The sequence below is a fragment of the Pteronotus mesoamericanus genome, unplaced genomic scaffold (genome assembly GCF_021234165.1).
Source record: "Pteronotus mesoamericanus isolate MK-2021 breed Mesoamerican mustached bat unplaced genomic scaffold, CSHL_Meso_final contig_173, whole genome shotgun sequence".
Taxonomy (NCBI): domain Eukaryota; kingdom Metazoa; phylum Chordata; class Mammalia; order Chiroptera; family Mormoopidae; genus Pteronotus; species Pteronotus mesoamericanus.
The window spans coordinates 1,884,812-1,909,947 of record NW_026555072.1 but is presented as its reverse complement, the minus strand read 5'-3'; the positions used below and the strand labels follow the sequence as shown (position 1 = coordinate 1,909,947).

Here is a 25,136-nt window from a genome sequence, read left to right as displayed (position 1 = left end):
GCACCTGGCCCAAGGGAGTGTCTGGCTGTTACTGTTGCCAGATGATATGTGAAGGAGGGTTACCCTGAGGGGATTTCAGACTGGCTGATGGACAGATCTGTGGCCCTCTGATAGGCAGCTGTCTCTGGCGACTGTCTGCCCTGACCGGATCATAGCATGCTTGATAAACCACGTGCTCGGCTGGATGCTGAGCATGGCTACCTGGCTAACTGACAGTATGGGGGGCAGACAGAATGAGTCACAGGCCAGCTGACCAACTGAAAGTGCATCGTAGCTGCCTGACTGTATAGCTGTACCGCGTTAGAATCACAGCTGCCCTGATGGGTCAGAGGATACTGTCCATTGGTGGGGGGTATGTCTGCCTCCCTGAGAAAGGACAGGATGCTGGCCACTGACAGGTAGTGCGGAGGCTTAATGCTACCTTTAGTCGCTGTGACTATTTGCCCTGAGGAATAAAGTACCTGATTATGGTGGGAATGACAGTCGTTGACAACTGATGGTGGATAGTGTGACTGCCTGACAGGGCTGCAGGAGATGCCGACAATTCCAGCCACGCCTGACCTAATTGCAGCCTGCCTGAGGGCATGGGTGGTGGCTGGGGTTTCTGGAGCAGGCAGGAGATGACTTCCCCAGGGGGTTCAGAGCAGGTGCTAGGGCAAAGGTAGCAGGAGAAACCGCCGCTTGTGTGACTGCCAATGAGGAAGGGGTCCTCTCAGGCAATGACAGGCTGACTTGACTAGCAATGTGGCTATTAGTAAGCACTGCATGTCTGTCCCTAGGGACTTGCTTCTGGCGGGGAGGGGCACAAATGTCTGCTACTGGTGACTGATGGTGTGAATGGCGGGTGGGGTCTGACTATGCAGTTGCGATGACTGACCCTTTGTGTGATTTGAGTCTGGACGGACTTTGAGACTGAGCAGCAGTCTGTGACTCTACTCTACCATAGGAGAGGAGTCATTGCCTGCTCAGGGTTAAAATGTGACGGGCTGCCTGACGGTGGTAATTGGGGTCTGACAGAACGAAGAGTTTCCGCCCCCCCCCCCCCGCCCAGGTCTGGCTGGCTGACTGACAACGGGATTGGCTGATGGCGTGACAGACAGAACGGCGGACGGGCAGGGCCTCCGACAACCTCGGCTGCCGCTGCCGCTGCCACCGCCCAGACGCACGCTGGGATAGCGCTGGCGAGCACCCGCCTTCGGGACCGAGCGGAGTGGCGGGAGGGGTCCGGTCACGGCTCGCCGGTTGGTCCGCACGGGCACTGCTCTGGGTGCGGCGCGGCCAATAGGCTGCGCGTTCTCGGCCACGCCCGCGCGAGCTCTCTTCTCGCGAGGCCAGTTAGGCCCGAATGTCGTTAGCCGTGGGGAAAGATGGCGGAAAATTTAAAAGGTGAAGTAGTGGTGGCAGCGGCGCCGGTCTGCTGGCCGGGCTGCGTGGGCTGGAGGGGTAACGTCGCGGGCTCAGGACCCAGGCGTCCAAAGCCACGGAGCTGGAAGCCGGAAGCCCAGCGCCGAAAGGCTGGGGCTCGCGGAGCTCGGGCCAAGCGCGCGAGGCTGGGCGGGGCTGAGAGGAGGGGGCGCGTGCTTTGGAAGGCGGCGGGCGCGGGGCGAAGTGGGGACTCAAGAGGGGGGCGCGCGCCTCTAAAAGCGACCCGAAAGCGCGCGAGCGCGCGCGCGTGCGGGGGTGGCTGGTCCCGGAGGCCGCGCCCGCGCGCGGGAAAATCGGTCGCCGGTGACCGTTACCCGCTTGGTGTCCACGCGAGATGCCGGAAGGAGAGGGAAGGAGAGGGAATGGAAGGGGACGGTCCTCATTTTCCGAGTGGGGTTATAGAGGAGTCCTGTGGGAAGGATATCTCTCAGCGTGATGAGGGAAGGGTCTGCAGTAGCGAGGACTCCCTTTGGAAGAGGGGCAGGGGCTTCCCGAATGGGAAAATTGGATTCCCCAGTGAGCAGGGAAAAAGAAGTGACTTTGTCCATATGTTGAGGGGTGGGCTTCTCTGGGTAAGGAAATCTGCGGGAAGGATGGGTTCCACAAGTGTGAGGGACCTCTAAGGGACAGGAGATTCCACCTGTGGTCAGTGCGGCGCTAGCAGCTGGAGATGTGAGTTGGCAACACTTTAGTGGGGTTTCAAAAGCAAGTTCAGGGGTTTGAAAGAGAGAGACGTCATAAGGAGAGGAAGGCGTGGGCACAGGCCGAGTATCTACTAGGCCTGCCTAGGTGGAAGGGGGGTTAGTGCACATGAAATAATGTTGCAAAGCTCTTTTGCGTTTTTAGGTTGTGCACACAGAATAATATTGCAAAGCTCTTGCACATTTTTAGGTTGTCATCTGTAGCCTTTCATCATGAGTTTAAATGTTTGATTTTTTTAATAAGAGGTAGAAAATATTAATAGGATGAGGACTGAATGACTACATTTGGAGTAAGTGTTCTGTGAAATCATCTGATAAAATGGCTTCTAAAGTACATTAAGACTGTCTTGAATCTTTGATTTAGAAGGCTTTTTAAAAAATCTGTCTTGAAAAATTTTGGTAGCCCCAGATACACTCCAGGTATATTTACAGAATCATTGTCACTGACCTACTACTGTTTTGCCTGTTCCTGAATTCCTTTGGGCAAGCTTTACCCTTCACAGAAATGTGGATGAGGCAGAAAAAGTCAAAATGCAATGTGAAAAATATACCTTGTGGGGTTAAGACACCCAGATTAGTCATTCAGGGAAGCTTCCTGTAATCTAATACCACTTCACAATCTCTTGTTCATAATTCCGAAATCTAAAAAGCCCTGAAAACTTAAGTTTGGCACTATTCAGTGGCAAAGCTAGACTATAAGGTGGGACTATTCCGTGCTGCTATCTTGCATCTTTATTTCTCATATTTAATGTGAAAATTCAAACTTTTGCTGCAGAACTATTGAAGTGTTTGATTATGGCTTGAAGCACCTGAGTACACTGGCGGTGTTAGGTAGTGTAGGGGGTATACCTAAAACTACACTTGTAAAATAAAATAAAAAATTGAATTCCAAAATACTTCCAGCCCAGGGATTTCAGATTCAGACCAGTCTTTCCAGTTTGGTGCCCTGGAGGTTTTAACCCCATCCCACCTATGCCCTTGGGGCAAAGCACCCTACTGAGATGGGAGGCTGTTCTCTTTTTGCAAAATGTCGAGGGAGGATTAGGTCCTGAATACTAGGCTGGTTTTGCAAGCAGTTTTAGAAATGGTATAGGGAGAATTGGGAGCTCTGGGAATATATTCCTTTAGGATAATCCATGCAGCAGATCCCACTTTGAGGTCTGCTGCTGCAGGGGTAGCCTTGGATAGTGAGCATTGTGGTTGAAGGAACTGGCACATTTTTGTGGTAGAAAGGTCTTAGTATTGGGGAGATCTGTAGATTAAATTTCACTGACTCTGAGGCAGTCCTTTGGAAGTCTCAGGGAGGACTTGGATGCCCTTTGACCCTAGGCCTTGCCAGGATACCCAGTAATATTCTTTGTGGACCCCTTGTTCTAGGCTGCAGTGTGTGTTGCAAATCTTCTTGGAATCAGCTACAGGACCTGTGCCGCTTGGCCAAGCTCTCATGCCCTGCTCTCGGCATCTCCAAGAGGAATCTCTATGACTTTGAAGTCGAGTACCTGTGTGATTACAAGAAGATACGCGTGAGTCTGGGGTAACCATGGCAGGGCGGGGGTGTCTCAAGGAAGCTGTCTTCCTGCCCCTTTGCCCCCCCCCCACTGTCTGCATTTGATTCCGAAGGGAATTTTCTCTGCTGATCTTAAAAAATTAGGATTAGTAGGCTCTCTTCTCATCTCTATCTTCCTGATAGAGAAACGTAGTGGTTTTCGGAGGGAGGCAGGAGCTAGGATGAATCCCCAAATAATTCTCTCCTACCACCTTCCTAAGAATACAAACCAGTTGCAGTGATTGAGCTGCTGAGTCCAGGAGTGGGAATAAGGATAGCTAATGGTTATTGAGCACTTTCTGTCTGCAAGGCATTTCCCCTCAGAAACTTATTTAATCACCCCAACAACACTGAAATGAGAACTATTATCATGGCCTGAGCTGGTAATGGCAGCCTACTTAAGAGAACAGACTAGGGTAGCATACTTGGGTTCAAATCCTGGTCATGTAACCCCAGGATACTTATGCAAATTCGCTGTACTTTATTTTCTTCATCTATAAAATGGGGATGCTTAGTAGAATCTAGCTCATGTAGAGTGGTGAGGATTAAATTAGTTAATTTAGTACAAGTTTAGTACAAGTAGATAATTTAATTAGTACAAGTGTAAGCTGCTTAGAACAGTACATGCTACATAATGAATGCTAAAAAAAATGTTTTTTAGCTTTTTCCCTTATTTACAGATAAGGAAACTAAGGCCCAGCAAAATTAAATAACTTGTCCAAGGCCACACAGCTAGGGAGTGACAGGTTCAGAATTTGTACCCAGGGTGTTTAACTTAGACTCTGTGTAGTTAAACTGTGTCTTGTAGCCTCCTCTCAGCAAGGAAAGGTCCCTCCAGCTGCTGTGTGGAGAACAGACTATGGGGTTAAGGGTGGAAACAAGAGGACCAGTGAGGAGGCTACTGCTGCACCCCAGGAGAGCATTGATCGTGGTGGCAGTGATGGTGGTTGGAAGTGGTCAGATTCTGGATGTAGCCTGAAGGTGGGACTGACAGGGTTTGCTGAGGGCAGACGTGAGGAGTGTTAGAGAAAGGAGTCAAGGATGATTCCAAGAGTTGGGGCCTGGACAGCTAGCAGGAGGGAGCTGATGAAGGGGAAGACAGAAAAGGGAGTAGGTTTAGAAGATTAACTTAATAGTTGGAATTTAGACAGAATGAGTAGAGCAGGATTTAAACCTAGTGATCCTGGCTTTAGAGCCCATGCTTTTTAACCAGTGCATGGTGCCCTTACAGAAAGGTGGAGGAGTGGTTTGGGTATTAGCCATTGGTTTTGGGATGGAAGTCCCACGAGGGCAGGTCCAAGGGTCTCACTGCTTACGGGGGCCCCTGTCCCCCTTGTCCCTCCAACAGGAACAGGAGTATTACCTGGTAAAATGGCGTGGATACCCAGAGTCAGAGAGCACCTGGGAGCCACGGCAGAATCTCAAGTGTGTGCGCATTCTCAAGCAGTTCCACAAGGACTTAGAACGAGAACTGCTCCGGCGGCACCACCGGTCAAAGCCACCCAGGCATCTGGACCCAAGCTTGGCCAGCTACCTGGTGCAGAAAGCCAAGCAGAGGCGGGCACTCCAGCTCTGGGAGCAGGAGCTCAATGCCAAGCGCAACCATCTGGGACGCATCACTGTGGAGAATGAGGTGGATCTGGACGGCCCCCCGCGGGCCTTTGTATACATCAATGAGTACCGTGTTGGTGAGGGCATCACCCTCAACCAGGTGGCTGTGGGCTGCGAGTGCCAGGACTGCCTGTGGGCACCCGCTGGAGGCTGCTGCCCTGGGGCATCACTGCACAAGTTTGCCTACAATGACCAGGGCCAGGTGCGGCTGCGAGCTGGGCAGCCCATCTATGAGTGCAACTCCCGTTGCCGTTGTGGCTATGACTGCCCCAACCGCGTGGTACAGAAGGGCATCCGCTATAACCTCTGTATCTTCCGCACGGATGATGGGCGTGGCTGGGGCGTCCGCACACTGGAGAAGATCCGCAAGAACAGCTTCGTCATGGAGTACGTGGGAGAGGTAGGGAGACAGGACCGTGTGTGCGTGCGCGCGCGCGCGGCTCTTCCCACTTTGTGTTCCCATTGTGTGCGCCCAGCTCTCGTCATCGTGTGTCTGCTCTTCCTGTGATAAAGGTGGTGGTGGGTGTTTAACCTAAGTGCTAGGGATATCCTGGCAGGGGAGAATATTCCAAGCTGGTAGTTAAAAGCACATTGAAACCCTTCCTGACTGTTGATTTCATAAGGGTACCTAGCAAAGAGGAGAGTAGAAACCGAAATCCAGGCAGTGTTCCTTTTAATGGGTTGTGTGGTCTGCACAGGGTTGCATCAACTGAAAAGGCACTTCTCTTCTCATTTTACAAGGGTCCAGCTTATTGCTAAGCAGTGTCTTCCCAGAAAGAGTACTTTTTACTAATCTGGACAAAAGGAACACAGTCTGGAGTAGGGCGTAGACATGCCTCGTGGAGGTTGGCTGCTTCCTCTTCTAGACTTGCAGGATACTGTGGAAAGACCAGCAGCGATCCACAAGTCTTAGTGGCTTTGCATGTTAGAAGTCTTTTTGCTCCTGTAACAGTCTAGTGTGGGTGTTTGGGTAGTATCCTGCCACACAGCAGACTGGTCACTTAGGCTTTTTCCTTCTTGTGCCTTGGCCATGGCTGAGAGCCTTGGAGCTGACTCTTATCCTCAGCCTTGCCTGGTAAGCAGGCCAGGAGTTGGGGGGGGGGCGGTGACGGGAAGGTTTCTAATGGGCCAGGCCTGGACACAGTACATATCATTTCTGTCCCTATCCACTGGCTGGAACCAAGTCACTGGCCTTACTTCCGTGCAGGGGAGGCTGAGAAATGGGATTTAGCCATGTGCACAGGTGGGAAACAAGGGGTTTGGGTGAATAGCAAGTGCCTGCAACTGCAAAGGTCACTTTCAAAGGTGGGAGGCAGTGGGCATTTGGTGTGGGGCAGTTCTTTTTTATTTAGGATCAGTTCATGCATTGAGGAACATTGTACATCCCTGGACCATTTAAATTCATGACTGTGCCCTGTCATGATGGCAACCCCAAATTCCTCCATATTTCCATAGGTTTCTTAGGGTTTGCTCTGGTTGGGAAGTGACAGAAATTGGCCTAAGGGACACACCCCGCAGGATGTCCACACTGTAATAATGACAGTGATGAGGAGGAGAGGCTTCCACTTTAACTATAAAGTAGAGAGGGTCATAGCCCTGGGGAGTTGAGACAATCTAGAGGCAGGGTAATCCATACTGCAGAGGACTCTGACAGTCTGGATGAGATGTCCATACTCCAGACAATCCTGGTGGTCTGGTGGAGGAAATGTCCACGTGTCAAAGGACCTGACAGTCTGGAAGACGGAAGAGGTGGCCATACCCCAGAGAGGTTCTGACACTGCAGGAAGAGGTATCCATGTCCCAGAGTGACCTACAGGATGAGAGTGAGCTATCCACACTCCAAAGGACCCTGGTGGTCTGCCTTAGGAAGGGTCCACACCCACACTCTTCTGACAGTCGGGAAAAAGAAATGTCCTCACCCCAGAGGGATCGTGACAGTCTAAAGGAGATCAGGTTTACAGCCTAGAGGAAGTGTCTATATCCTCAGTGTACTGACACTCTGGAGGAAATGTCTAGACCTCAGATGGACGCTAACAGTGGGGAGGAGATGTTCCCACCTCAGAGGGATGTTAGCATTCTGGAGGAGGCTATGTGTATACTCCAGAGCCCCTGATGGTCTAGAGGAGGAGATGTCCTGACCCCACAGGAGCCCAGCAGTCCTAGAGGAAGTCCAATGGAGGTAGTGTCTCTAGCCTCGCTCTACTGTCCTGACAATCTTGAGGAAAGGCTGTCTATGAGACAGAGGGTCCTGAGGCAAGGAGAAGGAAGACTGCAGTCCTTAGGCACCCCAAAGTCCCCTGGGCTGGGTACTTTTCTGGCTGCTCCTCCTTAATGTGCTTACACCTCTACACTGTAAACACTGGGGTTTTCAGGGACTCTGTTCCTACTCTTCACACGTTTTCTCTGAACTGTTTCTTAGCCTTCCTCCTGCTACATTCAGCAACTTGCAGGCCCCCTTCCAACACCCTCAGACCTGTGGGACTTCCTGATGGCAACAGAGGCCAAACTAATCTTACATCTCCCTGTGAGGAGGCAGCATGGCAAAATGGGCAGACAGGTGGACCCTGGAGCCTGGCTGCCCGAGGTTGAATCCCAGCTCCACCCATTGACAGCAGTCACTTTACCTCCGTGTATCCCAGTTTCCTAATCTGTAAAATGGGAATGATAATTGCACCCACCTCATACACTTTTTATAAGAACTAAATGACTTGTCATGTGTGAAGCACTCAAACACTGTTCAGTATACAGTAAGTCTTCAATCCCTGTAAGCCATTATATTCCAAAATTCAGAAAACCAGACGGTTTTTGTAATCCATCTGGCTATAAAACCTAATTTGACCGGATTTGGACCTATTTAGTGTTTTTATCCTACTTGGTATGAATATTCATAGATTTCATTGTAGAAATACTAATTTACTTGATTACGTGGTGCTGTCCCAGACACTACCTACTGCTATATAATTGAGAGCACACACCCCATACAATCTGACAGGGCGTTCACTCTCCTACTTGTACCTCTGCACCGACAGTCCCTTCACATGAGCTGCCCTTCCTGCTTTTGCACCTTTCCACCTTCTGTCAGAACATCTCCACCCTCACCCAACAGAGAATGATAGCCTGTTTTATTCATTTTAAAACATACGTTTTCTTCATATCTTAACAACTCTGAAGTGACGGTGAGTCTCAATTAGTTTAATTAAAAATGATATTTAATGAGCAGCAGTTTTTTCTTTCGTGGGAAAGGAAATAAAACACAGGGAGCATCTTAGATTTTGACAAAATACAGGACTCAACCTCTCGTAACACCGCTTGGTTCCTAACAAACACCTTTCACATCTGTCATCTCGTTGAATCTTTACAATAGCCCCTGTGTGTCTGGGATTCTTGTCATTGTCATTCCCATTCTGCAGATGAGAAAACTGAGGCCTAGAAAGGTGTAGTATACTGCTTGGAGTCATCAAGCTAGTCAGGTGGGTTAAAAAAAAAAAAAAGAAAAGGTCCAAGTGTTTAAAATTGGTGCCCTGCCAGACCAAGTGGAGTTTTTCATTTTCTGGATTCCCCCCACCCCGCTTCAGCTAAGCAAACAGGCACAGGGAGAGAATATTCAGGATCCTATATCTGGGAGGGGTCAGAGTAGCAACTGTACTTTGAGTCTTCTGGTTCCTGTTCACGTCAACGCCCTTTCCAGGCTGCCAGCTTCTAGCCCATCTATCTTATCCAGTCATTGTAGAGAGTTGCTAGGGAGCAGAGGACATGGACTGATTTGTTCTCGAGTTCTCAGGGTGGCCCAACCCTTACAGAGTGCCACTGAAAAGAATAGGAGGAACGGTTTGTGCCCTGGAGGGCTTGCAGTATGACTCATTCCTGGGGAGCAGGTAGGGGCAGAACAGGCAGGAAGATGAGACTGGGGAGGTTGTGGGGCATTCCCTCTGGTTGGGGAGGGGCTGAAAGGAAAAAGCCTGCTCAGACACCATCCAGTATGCTCCTAGCCCAGCAGAGGTTGCCCTTTAATCCCAGGGCTTCAGCGACGCTGTGCTGGGTAAGGACTGGGAGATTTGGGAAGGCTGCACGAAGTGATGCCTGGAGCTGATGCCACAAGAGGGGAGTGCACATTCTTAAGGAGGTGGAGGGAGACTGGCCTTGCCGTCTTCCTCCTCCAAATGCTTCTGTGCCTCCTGTTGTGTCCTTCAGGAGAGAGCCCCCATTCTTCAACCTGGTGTCAAAGCCCTTCATGATCTGCAGCTTGCTTTAGATGGTGTCTTTCCCACTGCCCCATGAACTTTAAGCACTGTGGATGTCTTGAGTCCATCTCTCTGTCACAGGACTGACCCATGAAGAGTAGGTCTGGGCCTGATCCCTGTGACTCCCCCCCTAAACTGACCCCTGAGAACAGGGACCCAGCCTGGTCCCTGTGTCTCCCCCAGCAGACACTGACTTCTGAGTGCTAGGACCAGGCACAAGGTAAGCCTTATAAAAAATCCACTGAATGAATGAGTGAATAAATAAAAACAGGTATAGAGAAGCCAGGTTCCTGAAGGAAAAGCTGAAGTATGGGGCAGTGAGCAATGTGACCTGAGGGATAAATCTTGGTCTTCTAAAGGTACTGTTGAGCCGCGTTCGACAGGGAGGAGAGGCTAGATGATGGTGTAAGAGGCAGGGAGGAGACAGGACACTAGTGTGGCCGTTCCGACTGGGGAAAACAGGGTGGTCAAGGCTAGAACGAGGGATTTGAAAGTAGAAACAGCATGGTCACTAGCTGGCATGAGGGCGAGCAAGGAAGGAGGCCAGGGTGGATCCAGTGTCAGGAGTGGGCCGGTGATGGGCAGTGGGTCTCCAACAAAAGAACAGGGAAGAAGGGTGTGTGTGGGAGGAGGGAAGAGTGAGTTGCCTGTAGGGCCACTGCTGGACAGAGGATAGGTTGCTGGGCTCGAAAGAATAAAAGGGCATGTCTTAAGAGTGCTGTGTGCCGTACACTGTGCTGACACGTGTCTTTGAGGGCTGGGCAGAAACCTGCAAGTGGAGAATGAGATATGCCTGGTCTGGAGGGATCCTAGGCTGAAGTGTGGGCAGTCTTGGGTACTGGGGGACTCTCACCCGGAGACTGGCATGGGTGGGATTACCAGAAGGCTGTGGTTGGCCCCAAGGGGAAGAGGGAACTTGAGGGATGGAGAGGAGAGGAGAGATTGGGTTGGGCAGGGTTGGGGTGGAGAATCCATCTACAGCATTTGGGAGGCAAGGACAGGTCAGGGCTAGGATGATGGAGCAGCTTCATGTTTACTAGGCCAGCAGGAGACCCAGCCAGGGAGGAACAGAAGCCTCCGGGCTGAGGGAGGGGTTCCTACTCTAGTTCTTGTCTCTTTTCATCTTCCCTCTGTGTGGTGGTATTTTGTTTTTGTTTTTGTTGTGTTTTTTTCATCTGAGAATCTCAGGGGTCTGGGTCTTATATCTGGACCTGGGTCTTTCATATTTAGCTTCTGTCAGTGTTTTTCACTCTCTGCCTCTAGCTTTCCCGAGTCTCCTGTTCAGCCTCCCTTTCCCCACCAGCCCAGGGCTCTTCTCCTCGGTCTCCGTGGCTTTCTCACTACCTGTGTACGTGGTCCTGCGCTGGTTCTCTTGTGCTGGGTCCCGCAGTGCCTCAGGCCCTTTTGCCCTGGATCAGTCATCCTCTCCTGTTCTCCCCTGCTCTACTCTCCCCTCTCTATTGAGCCCTTGGTCTTTTTCTTTCTTGCCTTTCATTTGGGTTTCCTGTGTCTCACTATGGTCCCTCATGATGGAGATATATCTGTGTCTTTCTGTCTGTCTGTCTGACTACTGTCTCACTACTGGACCTTTTGGCCAGCCTCCGCCCACCGTTGAGAGACTCCCTAGACCATCCAGAGGCCTGAGGAGGGATGGGTGGTGGGCAGCTGAAACCCAGCCCCCTTGAGAAGGGCTGACAGACCCTCTGCCTCACTGCCTCCCGTGTCCAGCCCTGCCAGCCACATGGTTGGGGGTACCCCCTTTTTCACCTGTTCTTCTCCTCCTGGGGGGCCAGGCACTGTGCTTGTTTTCCTGAGCCTTCTTGGCCAATTCCCCCTCCCCCATGACCCTCTCCCCAGATCATTACCTCAGAGGAGGCGGAGCGGCGGGGCCAGATTTACGACCGCCAGGGTGCCACATACCTCTTCGACCTGGACTACGTGGAGGATGTGTACACCGTGGATGCCGCCTATTATGGCAACATCTCCCACTTTGTCAACCACAGTGTGGGTACCCTGCAGGCGGGTGGGGGTCGGGAGGAGCAGGTTGGGCCCCTCCTCATCCTCCTGCTATTCTTTTTCTCCCAGTGTGACCCCAACCTCCAGGTGTACAACGTCTTCATAGACAACCTTGATGAGCGGCTGCCCCGCATTGCTTTCTTTGCCACAAGAACCATCTGGGCAGGCGAGGAGCTCACTTTTGATTACAACATGCAAGGTGGGGGTGTCAAGGGACTGGGGGCAGGGGCACACGGTGACATGGGACACAAGGACCCCTCCCCCAAGGAGCTTTAAGATGCTCTTTCTGACTCCTAGTCTCCCATCTGGACTTATGGACCCCTGCCTACCTTTTGGGGGTCCCCTCATTCCTAACCCTTGGACCGACTTCTTAAGTACTCCTGGGGGAGGAGGATGTTTGGCTCAAGAGTTAATATACTTCTCTTGATCCCAGTCTTGTCTGATATATCCCCAGTCCCCCAACCCTCCTCGGTCCTGACCCTTTTTGGCTTTCCTCATTCCAAGCCTCTGGACACCCTGTTGGCTTCCAGCCAGACCCCTACTTGACAATCTAGCTACCCCTAAGACACTCAAGAGCGCATCTTTGGCAGGAGAGTTCAGATATCCCTCTGAGGCCCAGGTGGCCCTTCATTCCTGGACCACTGCCTGACACAGCCCTCCTGGTTCTCCCCAACAGCCCCTTGCTTCCCCGCAACCCCCAATCCCTGGCCATCTTCCTAACATTTCAGCACCCTCCAGTGCTAAGCCCTGGCCTTAGTCCCAAGCTACCAATTCCACAATCCCCTCCTAACCCACATTCCAGACCCGCTCCCATCCCCTAAGATCCCTGGGTCTCACGGTAAAGGGGCAGTGGGACACTTCACCTAGGCCTTCTAACAAGTCCCCTCCTCCCCCCACCCTCCCTGGCTGTGTGACTCCACAGTGGACCCCGTGGACATGGAGAGCACCCGCATGGACTCCAACTTTGGCCTGGCTGTGCTCCCCGGCTCCCCCAAGAAGCGGGTCCGTATTGAATGCAAGTGTGGGACTGAATCCTGCCGCAAATACCTCTTCTAGCCCTTCGAAGTCTGAGACCAGACTGACTGTGGGGGCCTAAAGCCACTCATCCCATCTACCCCCTACCCACTTGCCCTCCGGTTGAGGAATGACTGCCAGGGCCTCCTGTCTGCCTCTGCCTGCCCCCACCTGCCCTGTGCTCGGGGTTGCAGTGAGGACTGACTTCCAGAAAATCCCTCTCCCAGTCCCAGCTCCATCCATGGGTTGCACTTACAACCCCCTGCCCACCTTGAGAAGTAATTTGTCAAAACCAAGAGTTTCTGAAGTTGGGATTCATGGCCTATCAAGGAGGTCCAAGGGGTAAGCCCCAGCCCTAGAATATAAAGATGTTTATGCACCTGCTTCTGCCTGGAGCTTGAGGGGTCTGTTGCGGGCCCTCTCTTTACTGCTCCAAGAGTGCAGAAGCCGCCTCAGGGCAGGCTGACATAAGAGCTCAGACTTCCCAGCCCACTTGGTGAAAGAGGGGGTTTGCAGGGCTGGGGACTGGTTTCTGCTTATGCTCACATGTAGGCTGTGCATCCAAGAAGTAGACGCCCACATGCCACTGGAAGGAGAGTGGATGCCCATGGCCCACTGGCCAATGAGAGGAAGGCAGTCCAGACTCTCCAAGCCCTTAAGGTGGACTGGGATTGAGCTCTGCCCTTGAGGTGCACAGAAGGCGCCTGGGAGCCCTGTCGGCGTGTGATGACTGCTGGGACTACTCAGAGCTGGAACCAAGACCTAGGTAGGCTGTAGATAGCACTTAGGACAAAAATGTGCATTGATGGGGTGGTGATGAGGTGCCAGGCACTGAGCCAAGCACCTGGTCCACATAGATTGTCTCAGGGAAGCCTTGAAAACTGGAGGTGGATCCTAGGAAAGGGCCCATGTGGCAGGAGGCCAAGTACAGTCTCAAAAGTTACCTGCCCACAGATGTACAGAAGACGAAGGCTCTGATGGCTGCCTCACCCCTTGCTTCCCCTGTGAGGTCTTCTCCAGGAAGCCTTCCCTGACTACCTGTGCCCAGAGTGCCCCTCTGTGAGACTGTGCCCTGCCACCAGATCTGTGTGGCTGTCTGTGTGTCCGTGCTCCCTGCCCTTAGACTGACTTTCAGGCATGGACTGAATCTGCTTCTCCTGTTGTATATTCCTCGGCCCTACCCAGCCTGGGGTGGGCATCAATAAAGTGAGTTGTTGCCTGAACAAACCAAAGTGTGGGGATGAAGACCTCGTGTAGGTGGGGGTTGGCGGTATGAGAGGCTGGGAGCTGGGGTACCCAGGGACATGGTCCTTAAACCTCAGCCATTTGACTAGAACATTCCCCACAGCCTACCATTTGCACCACCATCTACCTAACATCTTGACCTAAAATAAGCTTGCTTTCTATTTAAATTTTAAAATGCACTGAAAAGGCAAACTATATCCATTGATGTCTAAATGGGCAAACCATTATCACTTGCCACAAGCAAAAATGACTCGAGAAATAAATACAGTGGAAATACAGAAATATGATACAATTCTAGTTGGACCCTCCCAGCTCTTAGGGCTTTGAACCCAGAGCCTGCCTAGTCTGTTAAAAGAGAAAAGTTGGCTTTTATTGTATTTACATTTTTGGCAAATATTTATTGAGCACCTAATATGTACCAGGGTACAAAGTGGAGAACAAGGAGATGATGTTTCAAATATAAGTCTTGATCATTCCTCAACCTAAATGTGAACCTGTACCTTTTGTTTTTGCTCAGAGACCTCGCATACTATAACATAGATTCCCAAAGATCTCAAACACTTGACACACAGTTGACAGAATCCTAAACAGTTCAGAGACGTCCACATACAACACCTAGGATACAGGCCTCCAAATAGCTCATAGACCATATACCCTGGGTATTGACCCCAGACCTCAGAGACCTCACATTTGGGGTACACATCTCTATACAGCTTCGAGATCTTGTGCCTGAACACAGGCCCCGAATAGTTTATAGGCTGCACTGAAACTAGGGGACCCAGACTCGCAAAGAACTCTTGAGACCTAAAGGCTACCTCATACATTGGGATCTGGACTCCAAGTACATCACAGAACTTTCTGGGATAGAAATGAACAAACATTTCAAAGACCTCACAACCTGGGCTACTGCTACCTAAGTTATTCAGAGCCTTCACATCCTGATCAAGTCCCAGACTGCATTGAACCCTCACATCCTGGAACAGATTCCCAAACAGCTGAGATGCCACACCCCAGACAGCCTGAACATCTGAGACCTCACACCCAGAACACAGATCCCTAAATGACTCCAAAACCTTATACCTTGGACACAGGCCCCCAAATTGCTCAGGGACATCCTGAAAAATAGAGCACTAAACATCCCAGAGACCTCACCCCATAGAATGTGGTGCGGCAAACAACTCAGAGCCTCAAGTCTTAGACACAGACCCCAAAGAGCTTAGGGATCTCACAGCCCAGAAACACCGTGTTCAGAGAATTCCGACCGTGGGGAACATCTATGTACAACAGCTCAGAGACCTCACACCTTCTGATGCAGACCTCAAAATGGTTCAGAGTAGGATACCAGAAGAAAGACTACCAAATGCTTCAGAGACCTCACACTTTGTAATCCACACACCTGATATTCTGACTTCAGATCCCCCACAATGCTCAGAGACTTCAGAACCAAGGATACAGACCCACCAATTCCTGAGAAAACTGGGAGAATGATGGTCAAACAGTTCAAAGTCCTCACACCCTCTTCTCAGACCCAGATAGCTCAGAGACCTCACACCCTGAACTCATACAATACCCAAGAGCTCCCAAATTCCACACTCTGGAACGTGGGCCCTAAACCAGCTCAGAGACCTCATGCTCTTGACATAGATTCCTGTTCAGAGATGTCACGTACTGGACACAGACTTTCTAAAAATAGCTCAGAGCCTTCATATACTGAGACAGATCCCCAAACTCAGAGGCCTTACTCAGTTCATGGAAGAGCTCAAATACCTGAAAATCTGGATACAAATCCTCTATATAGTTTAGAGACTTCACACCCTGTGATACAGATCCCAAACACTTCTGAGATCACACAACCTGGACATAGACTCCAAACAGCTTATAAACCTCATCCTGGGCTCAAGTCCCCAGATAGCTTGGCATCTTCACACTCTAAGTACAGACCTCCAAATGATTAAGAAATATCACACCCTGGACTCAGACCTCAGAACCGTTTATGGAACTCACCCTTTGTGCTCATATCCAGAAAGATTTCAGACACATGACACTCATGGACACAGATCACCAACCTAGAAACTTCACATTCTGTGCAAAGTCTGCCACTAACAGCAGAGAGACCTCATAACTGGGACAAAGACCCACAACAGCTTAGGGACCTCGCATCATTGTGGACACAGGTTCTCAGACAATTCTGAGAACTTCTAACTTAGGAGAGGGGGGACAGGCACATAAACGGTTCAGAGACAGCACATCTGGCTACATATGCCCACATGGCTCAAGTACTTCACATTATGGGACAGAAACCCTCAGTTCATTAACTTCACAATCTGGAAAGCAGACCCATAGGTTTTCCAGAGACCCCACACATTATACAATGCCAAAATGCTCTTGAGTTAATAAAACTTGCACCCTAGGACACAGCTCAGAGACATAATTGCCCAGACACAGATGCCCCCAGACACCTGAGAGACATCATAAACTGGTAACAGAACCCCAAAATACTCAGAGACCTCAAATGCTGGAAACATATTCCTAAGTAAATCAGAGACCTCATGCCCTGGAACACAGACTCCCTCAGTAGGAACTACTGTACCCTTGGAAACACACCCCAACAGCTAGGAACCTCACCACCAAAGGATATAGAGATGAGAGATCTCACATTCTGGGATATACACCTCAGAGGTCTGAAACAACAGAACCACATCAAACTCGGGAAACAGATTCTGAAACTGCTCTGAAAAGTCAGACCTAAGGACAAAAGCCAGAATATCATAGAGAACTCATTCCCTAGGACATGGGCTTAAAACCGTTCACAGGGGTGACACCCTGAGCACAGACACCCAAACACATCAGAGTCCTCATCTGAGGGTTGTGGGCCCTCGTACCTGAAAGGAGAGACTTATAAGTAGTTCAGAGACATCAAATTCTGCACAGATACCACTACAGCATTGAGAGATTTTACACACGAAACAAAGACCCCCAACTAGTTTCCCCCAGCTCAGAAAACTAACTGGAGCATATGTACACATGTACACACACACACACACACACACACACACACACACACACACCCTCCATTTGGAAGCCTCAAATAAACCCCTAAGAAGTCAGATATACTCTGGGCTGAGACCTCCCAAGAAGAACAGACATCATACCTGAAAATATACCCCAAACAGGTCAAGGAACTCTTAAACCAAAAGAGCTCAGGGACCCTGTATTCCAGGACAATCACCCAAACAGCTTAGTGAACTCACCCTTGGAATGCAGACCAGAAAAAGCTCAGAACCCTTGAATCCAGGATTGAGAAATTCCTCTGAGACTTAGCGTATCAGAGAATTAATTGCCGGATACAGAACATCAAATAATTCAGAGACCTCAAATCGTGGGACATACACACCCAAACAGATCAGGGATTTCATACCCTAAGACAGACACACAAAAACAGCTCAAAGAATTCAAATTCTAGGAAATACACGCCCCAAAAGAACAGATCTCACATCCTGTGACATACACACAAAAATACCAACCACACAAACTGAGATATACACCCCCAAATATTTCAGAGAAACAGCATCCAGGGACATATACCCACAAACAGATCATAGACCTCAATCCCTGTGACATATGCACATCAAAAAATCAGACCTCTCACATGCTGGGACATACGCTCATGAACAGATCAGAGCTCTCATACCCTGGGAAATAAACTAAATGGATCAGGGACCTCACACATTGAGACCTACACCCACAAAGAGACCAGAGACTCAAATCATGAAACATAAACCCCAAACACCTCAGAGACCTCACATGCTGGGACAAAGAAGATAGGTTAAAACCTAGCAATCTGGGACACAGAGCCACAGACAGAGACCACACACTGTTGACAAATATGCAAGAACTGACCTTCACAACCTGAGTCATACAACCATAAGGGATCAGACATTTCACATCCTAACGTACGCCCACAAATAAATCTGATAGCCTGAGACACAGACCCTCAAGTTGATCAGAGACTTCACACCCTCGGATGTACACCCACAGACAGTAGAGCTTGCAAGTTGGAAAGACACACAGAGCTGGATGAAAGATCTCTCATCCTGGGACGTTAACCGAAAAAGAAGTCAGAGGACTCGGATCTTAGTACATACACCCACAATCACAAGAGACCGCCTATCTTATGACACACCTGCAAAACATCAGAGAGCACATACCATGGGACATATGCCCGCAAAGGGATCAGATCCTGCCCACCCTTCAACATACATCAAAATAGACCAGAGAGATGCACACTCTAGGAAATACACTTCAAAATCCTGGGAAATACATCCACAAAGAGATGAGAGCCCTGGCTGGTGTGGCTCAGTGGATTGAGCACCGGCCTTTGAACTGAAAGGTCTGTTTGATTCCCAGTCGGGGCACATGCCTGGGTTGTGGGTCGGATCCCCAGTTGGGGGCATGTGAGAGGTAACGAATGGCAACCATTGTTTCTCTCACACAGCAATATTTCTCACCCTCTCTTTCTCCCTCCCTTCCCATCTCTCTTAAAATAAAATAAAATAAATGTTTTAAAAAAGGCGAGATTAGGGACTTCAAACCCTGGGATATACACCCACAAACATATCAGAAACCACACACCCTGGGACATATACCCGCAAACAGTTGGGGGTTTCACATCCAGGAACAAACAAGAAACAAGTCAGAGACCTCAAAAGCTTGACCATACGCACGAAGAGATCAGAGATATCAATCCTGGGACATCTAGTGACAAAATGTTTACAGACCTCACATGCTGGGAAATATGCACAGAAACAGAACAGAAAACACACATCCTTGGACACATACCCTCAAACAGATCAAAGACAAAATCCTGCAAAGCACACCCACAAACCATTCACAAACATTGCATCCTGGGACATACAACGACAAACAAATCAGAGACCTCATATCTGGGGACTGCTTATCCACAAAGAGAATAAAGATAACAGATCCCAAGATAAATACCCAGAAACATATCTGATAAAATCCTGGAAAGACAGCCATAAACAGATCAGAGACTGCCACCGACAAAGTACACGCAAAGTGGAGAGAGACACATTCTGGAGCACACATCCACAAACAACTCAGAAAAATCACACATGTGGGAAAATATACCCACAGACCCCTCAGAGACTTCACATCCTTGCACATGTACCAACAGATCAGACACCTCAAAAACCTACAGATCGCACATGGATATTGGTCCTCACACGTAGGGGAACAGGCCCATAAAGCAGAGGGCTCACGTCCTGAGATGGACACTGACAAGAAGACTAGTGACCTTGCAGCCTGGATATGCTCCCACACACAGGTCAGAGGCCTCCCATCCCAGATCACACAAAACAAATAAACAGATCAGAGACCTCAAACCCCACAACATACGTTCACAGTCAAGTCAGACATTCTATGTGCCAAAAAATACTCCCAGAAAACACACCAGATGGCAGGCGTGACATCTTGCGGCATAGCCCATAAAGAGACCAGAGCATTCAGCATTTTTAACTTCAAATCTCCCTCTCTCTCTGACCTCTGCTTCTGCCATCACACCGCTTTTTGTGACTCTACTTCCATCATTGTATGTCCCTCCCTGTCCCAACATACAGAGTTACTTAGTCTTCTCTGATCTTGAAGTGTCTGCCTTTCTCCTGTAATGACCCTCGTGATTACAGTGGCCCCTCCTAGATAATCCAGAGTAACCGTCCATCTCAGGGTGCTGACCTACTAAGTATCTGCCAAGTCTCCTTTTCCAGGTAAGACAACATATTAACAAGTTCCAAGAATGGGGTGAGGACATATTTGGTGATCCACTGTTTGAGCAAACAGAACATATATGCACTAAAACAAATCACATCCTGGGACATACACCCATGAAGGGCTCAAAGCCTTCTCATCTGAAGTCATACACTTCTAAAGAGATCAGAGACTTTCCACCTTGGGACATACATTACAAAAGATGAGACAGCCACACATTCGGGGACATTCACCAAAGAATGCTTAGAGTCCTCACACTCTGGGAATTAAATCCACAGAGACATAAGAGGACTTACTCTCTGGGACATACTCCCACTAAGAGACCAGGGACCCACGTTCTAGGACCTCCAAACAGACTAGACCTCTGACTCTGGGACATATGCACACAGAGAACAGGAAAAAGCCCACATTCTCTCACATACATACACAGACAGATCAGGGATCGCACAAACTGGGACATATAACCACATACAGAACAGACCTCATATGCTTTACAAACACACCCAAGGAGATGGCACACTCCTATATGTGACATACACACAGATCAAAGACCTGGTCTGAGAAATACAACCCAAACCACACCAGATACCTCCAATCCTGCAGCATGAACCAACAAAGAGGTTACAGCCTTCACATGCTGATAAATGCAGCAGATAAATACAGACACCTGCAATCTTGGAGTGTACAGACTCAAGGAGATCAGACAGCTCAGATCCTGGGATACACACCCACGAACAGAGATTCTCCTAGAAACAACATGAGCAAAAATACACCCAGAAACATATCAGAGAGCTGTCAATGTGGGACACACTCACAAACAGATCAGAGGCCTCATATCCCGAAACATACACCCAGAACGAGCTCAGAAATCTCACATCAGATAAGAATTTCGCTTCATGGCATATATCCCAGCAAACAAATAAAAATGCTTGTGAATATTCACATAAGATATCAGACATCTGACAACCTGGAATATACACTCACAGCCCTCACAGAGAGCTCAGACTTCACACTCTGGGCTATACAGTCAGAAAACATCAGAGACCTCACACCCTAGGACATGCACTGAGAAACAGATCAGAGCACTCACCTCCTAGGAAAATACCTTCCAACAACTCAGAGATCTTACACCCTTGTTCATTCACCAGTGAAAAACTCAGACTCTTCACACTGTCAGACAAGTACCCACAAGCTGATGGGGAATTTCCTACATGGGACATACACCCTGCTTCATATCCTGCTTCCTTCACCGGCAAACATACCAGAGGGAAACATATCAGCAAACATGTCTCGTGAATACCACAAGACAGACACAAACAAACAGGACAGGAAATCTTACATCCTGGGATATAAACTCAGAAATGGATCAAGGTTTCAAGCACAGGGAAATACACTCACAAACAGCTCTGAATCCTTACACCATGAACATATACACCTGAGCAGCTCAAAGAACTCACATTCTGGGACCTGTACATAAACTCATATAGAGACTTCCTCTCCTAGCACATGTACCTAGAAAACAGCTGCGCCCACAAATTCTGGGATGCACACCATCAAAGAGGTCAGAGACCTCACACCCTGGTTCATACATGTGCACACAGATCTAGGCCTCCCCCCATCAGACATACATTCACAAGAAAATGTGGAGTTCACATCCTGGGATGTGCACCAACAACCATATAGAGATATCACAACCTGAGACATTATGGTATCTTCTTCTCTCTCTCTCTCTCTTTTTTTAAAAGGGTTTATTTATTTATTTCTTAGAGAGAGGGGAAGGGAAGGAGAAACAGAGGGAGCGAAACATCAATGTGCTAGAGATACATTGATTGGTTGCCTCTCGCAGGCCCCCAACCGGGCACCAGGCCCACAACCCAGGCACGTACCCTGGCCGAACTTGAACCAGTGACCTTTTGGTTCACAGGCCAGGGCTCTTTCCTCCACTCTTTCCTCCCCTCCCCTCCCCTCCCCTTTCCCCTTCCCTCGCCTCCCCTGCCCTCCTCTCCCCTCACTTCTCTCCTCCCACTTCCCTCCCTGCCCTCCCTTCTGGAGTTCCTAGGGGAGAATCCAGTTCCTACAGGACCACCTGCACTTCTGAGCTCATGGCCCCTTCCTCAACCTTCAAAGCCAGCAGTGTTTCACCTTCAAATCTTTTCTCTCTGTATCCATCTGTCTCTTCAACCTCTGCTTATGGCATCACATCACCTTTTCTGATTCTGCTTCTGTCACTATGTCATGTTCTCTGAGTGCCACCTTTATGCCTCCCTCATATAAGGACACTTGTGATGACGGTGGGCCTACCTAGATAATCTAGAATTTCCTCATCCCAAGAAGCTTTACTTAGTCACATACGTAAAGTCTCTTTTTCCATGTAGATTAACATAATCATAGATTCCAGGGATTAGGAAGTAGACATCTTTCGGGTGCTATTATTCAGCCACCAGAGACATACACGGACAAACAGCTCACAAACCTCACATTGAGTCATTTACTTTTGAAATGATGAACACTTCCCACCCGCTAACATAAATCCAAAAAGAACAGAGACACACATGCTCAGAGTCCTCAATCACTTGGAATTAAACTCACAAACACATAAAAGAACTCACAATCTGGAAAATCCACACACAAATTGCAGAGTGAAACACATTCTTAGACAGGAACCCACAAACACATCATACCTCACAAACTTGGACATGTAACAGCAAACTGAATAGACCTTACACCCTTGCAAAACCCACACGAAGAGATCAGACATTCACATACAGATCAGAGACCTCACATGAGAAATACAACTCAAAAGAGATCACAGCCCTCAAATCTTGCAACATGAAACTATAAATAGATTAGAGACTTTACATGCAGGAAATGCACCCGGAATAGGTACAGAGACCTGACATCTTAAAACATATCCACAGACAGATCAGAGACCTCACAACCTGAGACAGAGAGATACCTACAAACAAATCAGAGACCTCAAATCCAGCACTATGCACGCACAATCAAGTCAGAGACTCATGTGCTAGGAAAAAGCCAGAAACTTATAAGGGGCCTGAGATCTTGCAACAGACACTCATTAAAAGATCAGACAGCTTGTATTCTGGGATATACTCCTCAACAGGTCAGAGGTTTCAAACCAATGGAAATGACCCACTAACAGCTCAATAACCTCACAACCTGGACATATACACCTTCAGATCAGATAAGCGAATATAAATATAGATATATGTGCAGATATAGATATATAGACATAGACACATATATATCAGCAAACAAACCAGAAATCTCATATGCTTGGAAATGTTTCCCCCAAACCTGAGAGATGTGACAGCCTGGAACATGCACACCCCAACAGGTCAGAGACCTCACATTCTGGGATGTACACCCACCAAGAGCCAGAGACCAAACATTTCCTGGGGCACGCTGAAAGCAAATAGAGGAGCGAAGTCAGATCCTGGGAGAGCACCCTCACACAGGTCAGAGACTTCACGCTCTGGTTCACTGAGCAGTGAACACACCAGACATTTCACGGCACCAGATACTACCTACAAACAGATCAGGGAGTCACATCCTGACACATATACCAACAAAGAGATTACAGACTTCACAACCTAGACATGTAGCCACCAAGAGATCAGAGATTTCAAACACCACAGATAGTTCAGAGCCCTCACGCCATGTGACATACACCATCAAACATATCAGGGAGCTGAAATCCTGGGATATGCACCCACAAACAGATCAAAGACCACACAACTCACAAAAGAGCTGCAACCTATATCCACAAACAGATCAGAAACCTCAAATCTTGGAAAATAACCCTCCCAGCAGATGACAGAACTCACAACCTGGGACATACACCCATAAAAGTAGAGAAACAACATTCTGGGACATAAACCCACACATGATCAGAGAACTTAAATCATGGGAACTAAACACACAATGAGATCAGAGACCTTACATTGTGATACACGTACCCAAAACAAATTAGAAACATCATGTCCTGGACAAACACCCAAAAGGATCTGAGACCTCACATCCTGGGACGCACATCCACAAACAGCGCACACAGCCTGGGACAAACACTGGCAAACAGCTAGGGTCCCTTACACCCTGGGACATACATGCACAACCAGATCAGATCGCACACCCTTGACAAGTTACATACAGGCAGATCAGAGACTCCCATTCTGTGATCTACAACCTCACAACCTGAGATATACACACAGAATAGACCAGAGCACCCAAACCCTCAATACACACCAGCACCAACTGAGAGACCGCACATACCAGGAAACACGCTCACATGAAGCAGGGTCCTCTCAGATTGGGACATACTGCTCCAATGAGAGAAGAAATCTCATATCCTAGCAATATACCTTAAAATAAACAAGAGGCCTTGTATCATAAGATGTACGCCCTCCAACAGGTGAGAGACCTCACATGTTTGGAAACTCATGTTGTAGAACATAGGCCCTTGAAAAGATCAGACATCACATCATAGGACATAAGCACTTGCAACAGATCAGCAATGTTAAACTCCAGGAATTAAATCCATAAACTGATCACACCTAGGTTTTTACATACACCCATGTCAGAGACCTCACATTTTGGGACATACAATGACAAAAAGGCTATAAACCTCGTATCCTGGTAAATAAACCCCCAAACAGATCAGGGACCTCACACCATGGGACACAAATCCAAAAAGACTTGAGGACCTCACACACCAAGATATCCACCCACAAACAAATAAGAGACCTCGCACCCAGGTTCATACAACTACAAACACATCAGAGAACTTACTTTCTTGGCATATACCCATGAGAGCCACCTCGCACGCTGATAATTATAGTGACACGCAGATCACAGACGTCAAATCCTGGGCCTATCTGCACAAACAGATCAGTGACCTCACACTCTGGGATATACGCCCACAAACATATCACAGGTCTCCCATTCCGGTGAATAAACCCACAAACGGATCAGAGGCCTCACAAGTGGGGCATGCACACAAAGAGATCAGGGACCTCACATCCTGGGACACACTTGCAGAAACAACCCTAACATACAGAGAGGTGAAAGACCGCAAACTCTTGCTACAGCTACGAAAATATTAGACACCCTACATACAGAGACATACCAGGGACTTCTTACTCTGGGAAGCACACCTAGAAACACATCAGAGACCTCATACCCTGGGAAATATACCCACAGACAGACCTTGAAATACAGCAATGAAGACAGACTCACGTACTAGTATACAGCAACAAATGGATCAGAGACCTCACATCCTGGGAAATATACCACCCAACAGATCAGAGATCTACATTCTAGGTCATATCGCCACAAACAAACTTGAGAACTCATAGTATGCAAACGCTTCTTCCCCCTGAAAAAGAGATCAGAGACCTCATTGCCTGAGACATACCAGCATGAAGGTGTCAGAGAGCTCATATCCTTGATGTACACCCATGAAGAGAAACCTCACATCCTGGGACATAAACATACAAAGAGTTCAGGGAACTTAAATCCTGGGAACTTCATTTTCAA

The 25,136-nt window shown here is 48.7% G+C and overlaps 1 protein-coding gene across 1 annotated transcript; it reads left to right on the top strand.

Moving 5' to 3' along the window:
- The first annotated feature begins 1,295 nt into the window (after window positions 1-1,295).
- On the top strand, window positions 1,296-13,218 carry SUV39H1 (SUV39H1 histone lysine methyltransferase). The gene is made up of 6 exons (XM_054566374.1): window positions 1,296-1,386; window positions 3,504-3,649; window positions 5,021-5,683; window positions 11,382-11,528; window positions 11,610-11,739; window positions 12,463-13,218. The coding sequence occupies exons 1-6, from the start codon at window positions 1,368-1,370 to the stop codon at window positions 12,594-12,596; spliced, it is 1,239 nt and encodes a 412-aa protein (XP_054422349.1). The 5' UTR covers window positions 1,296-1,367; the 3' UTR covers window positions 12,597-13,218.
- Window positions 13,219-25,136: the final 11,918 nt, after the last annotated feature.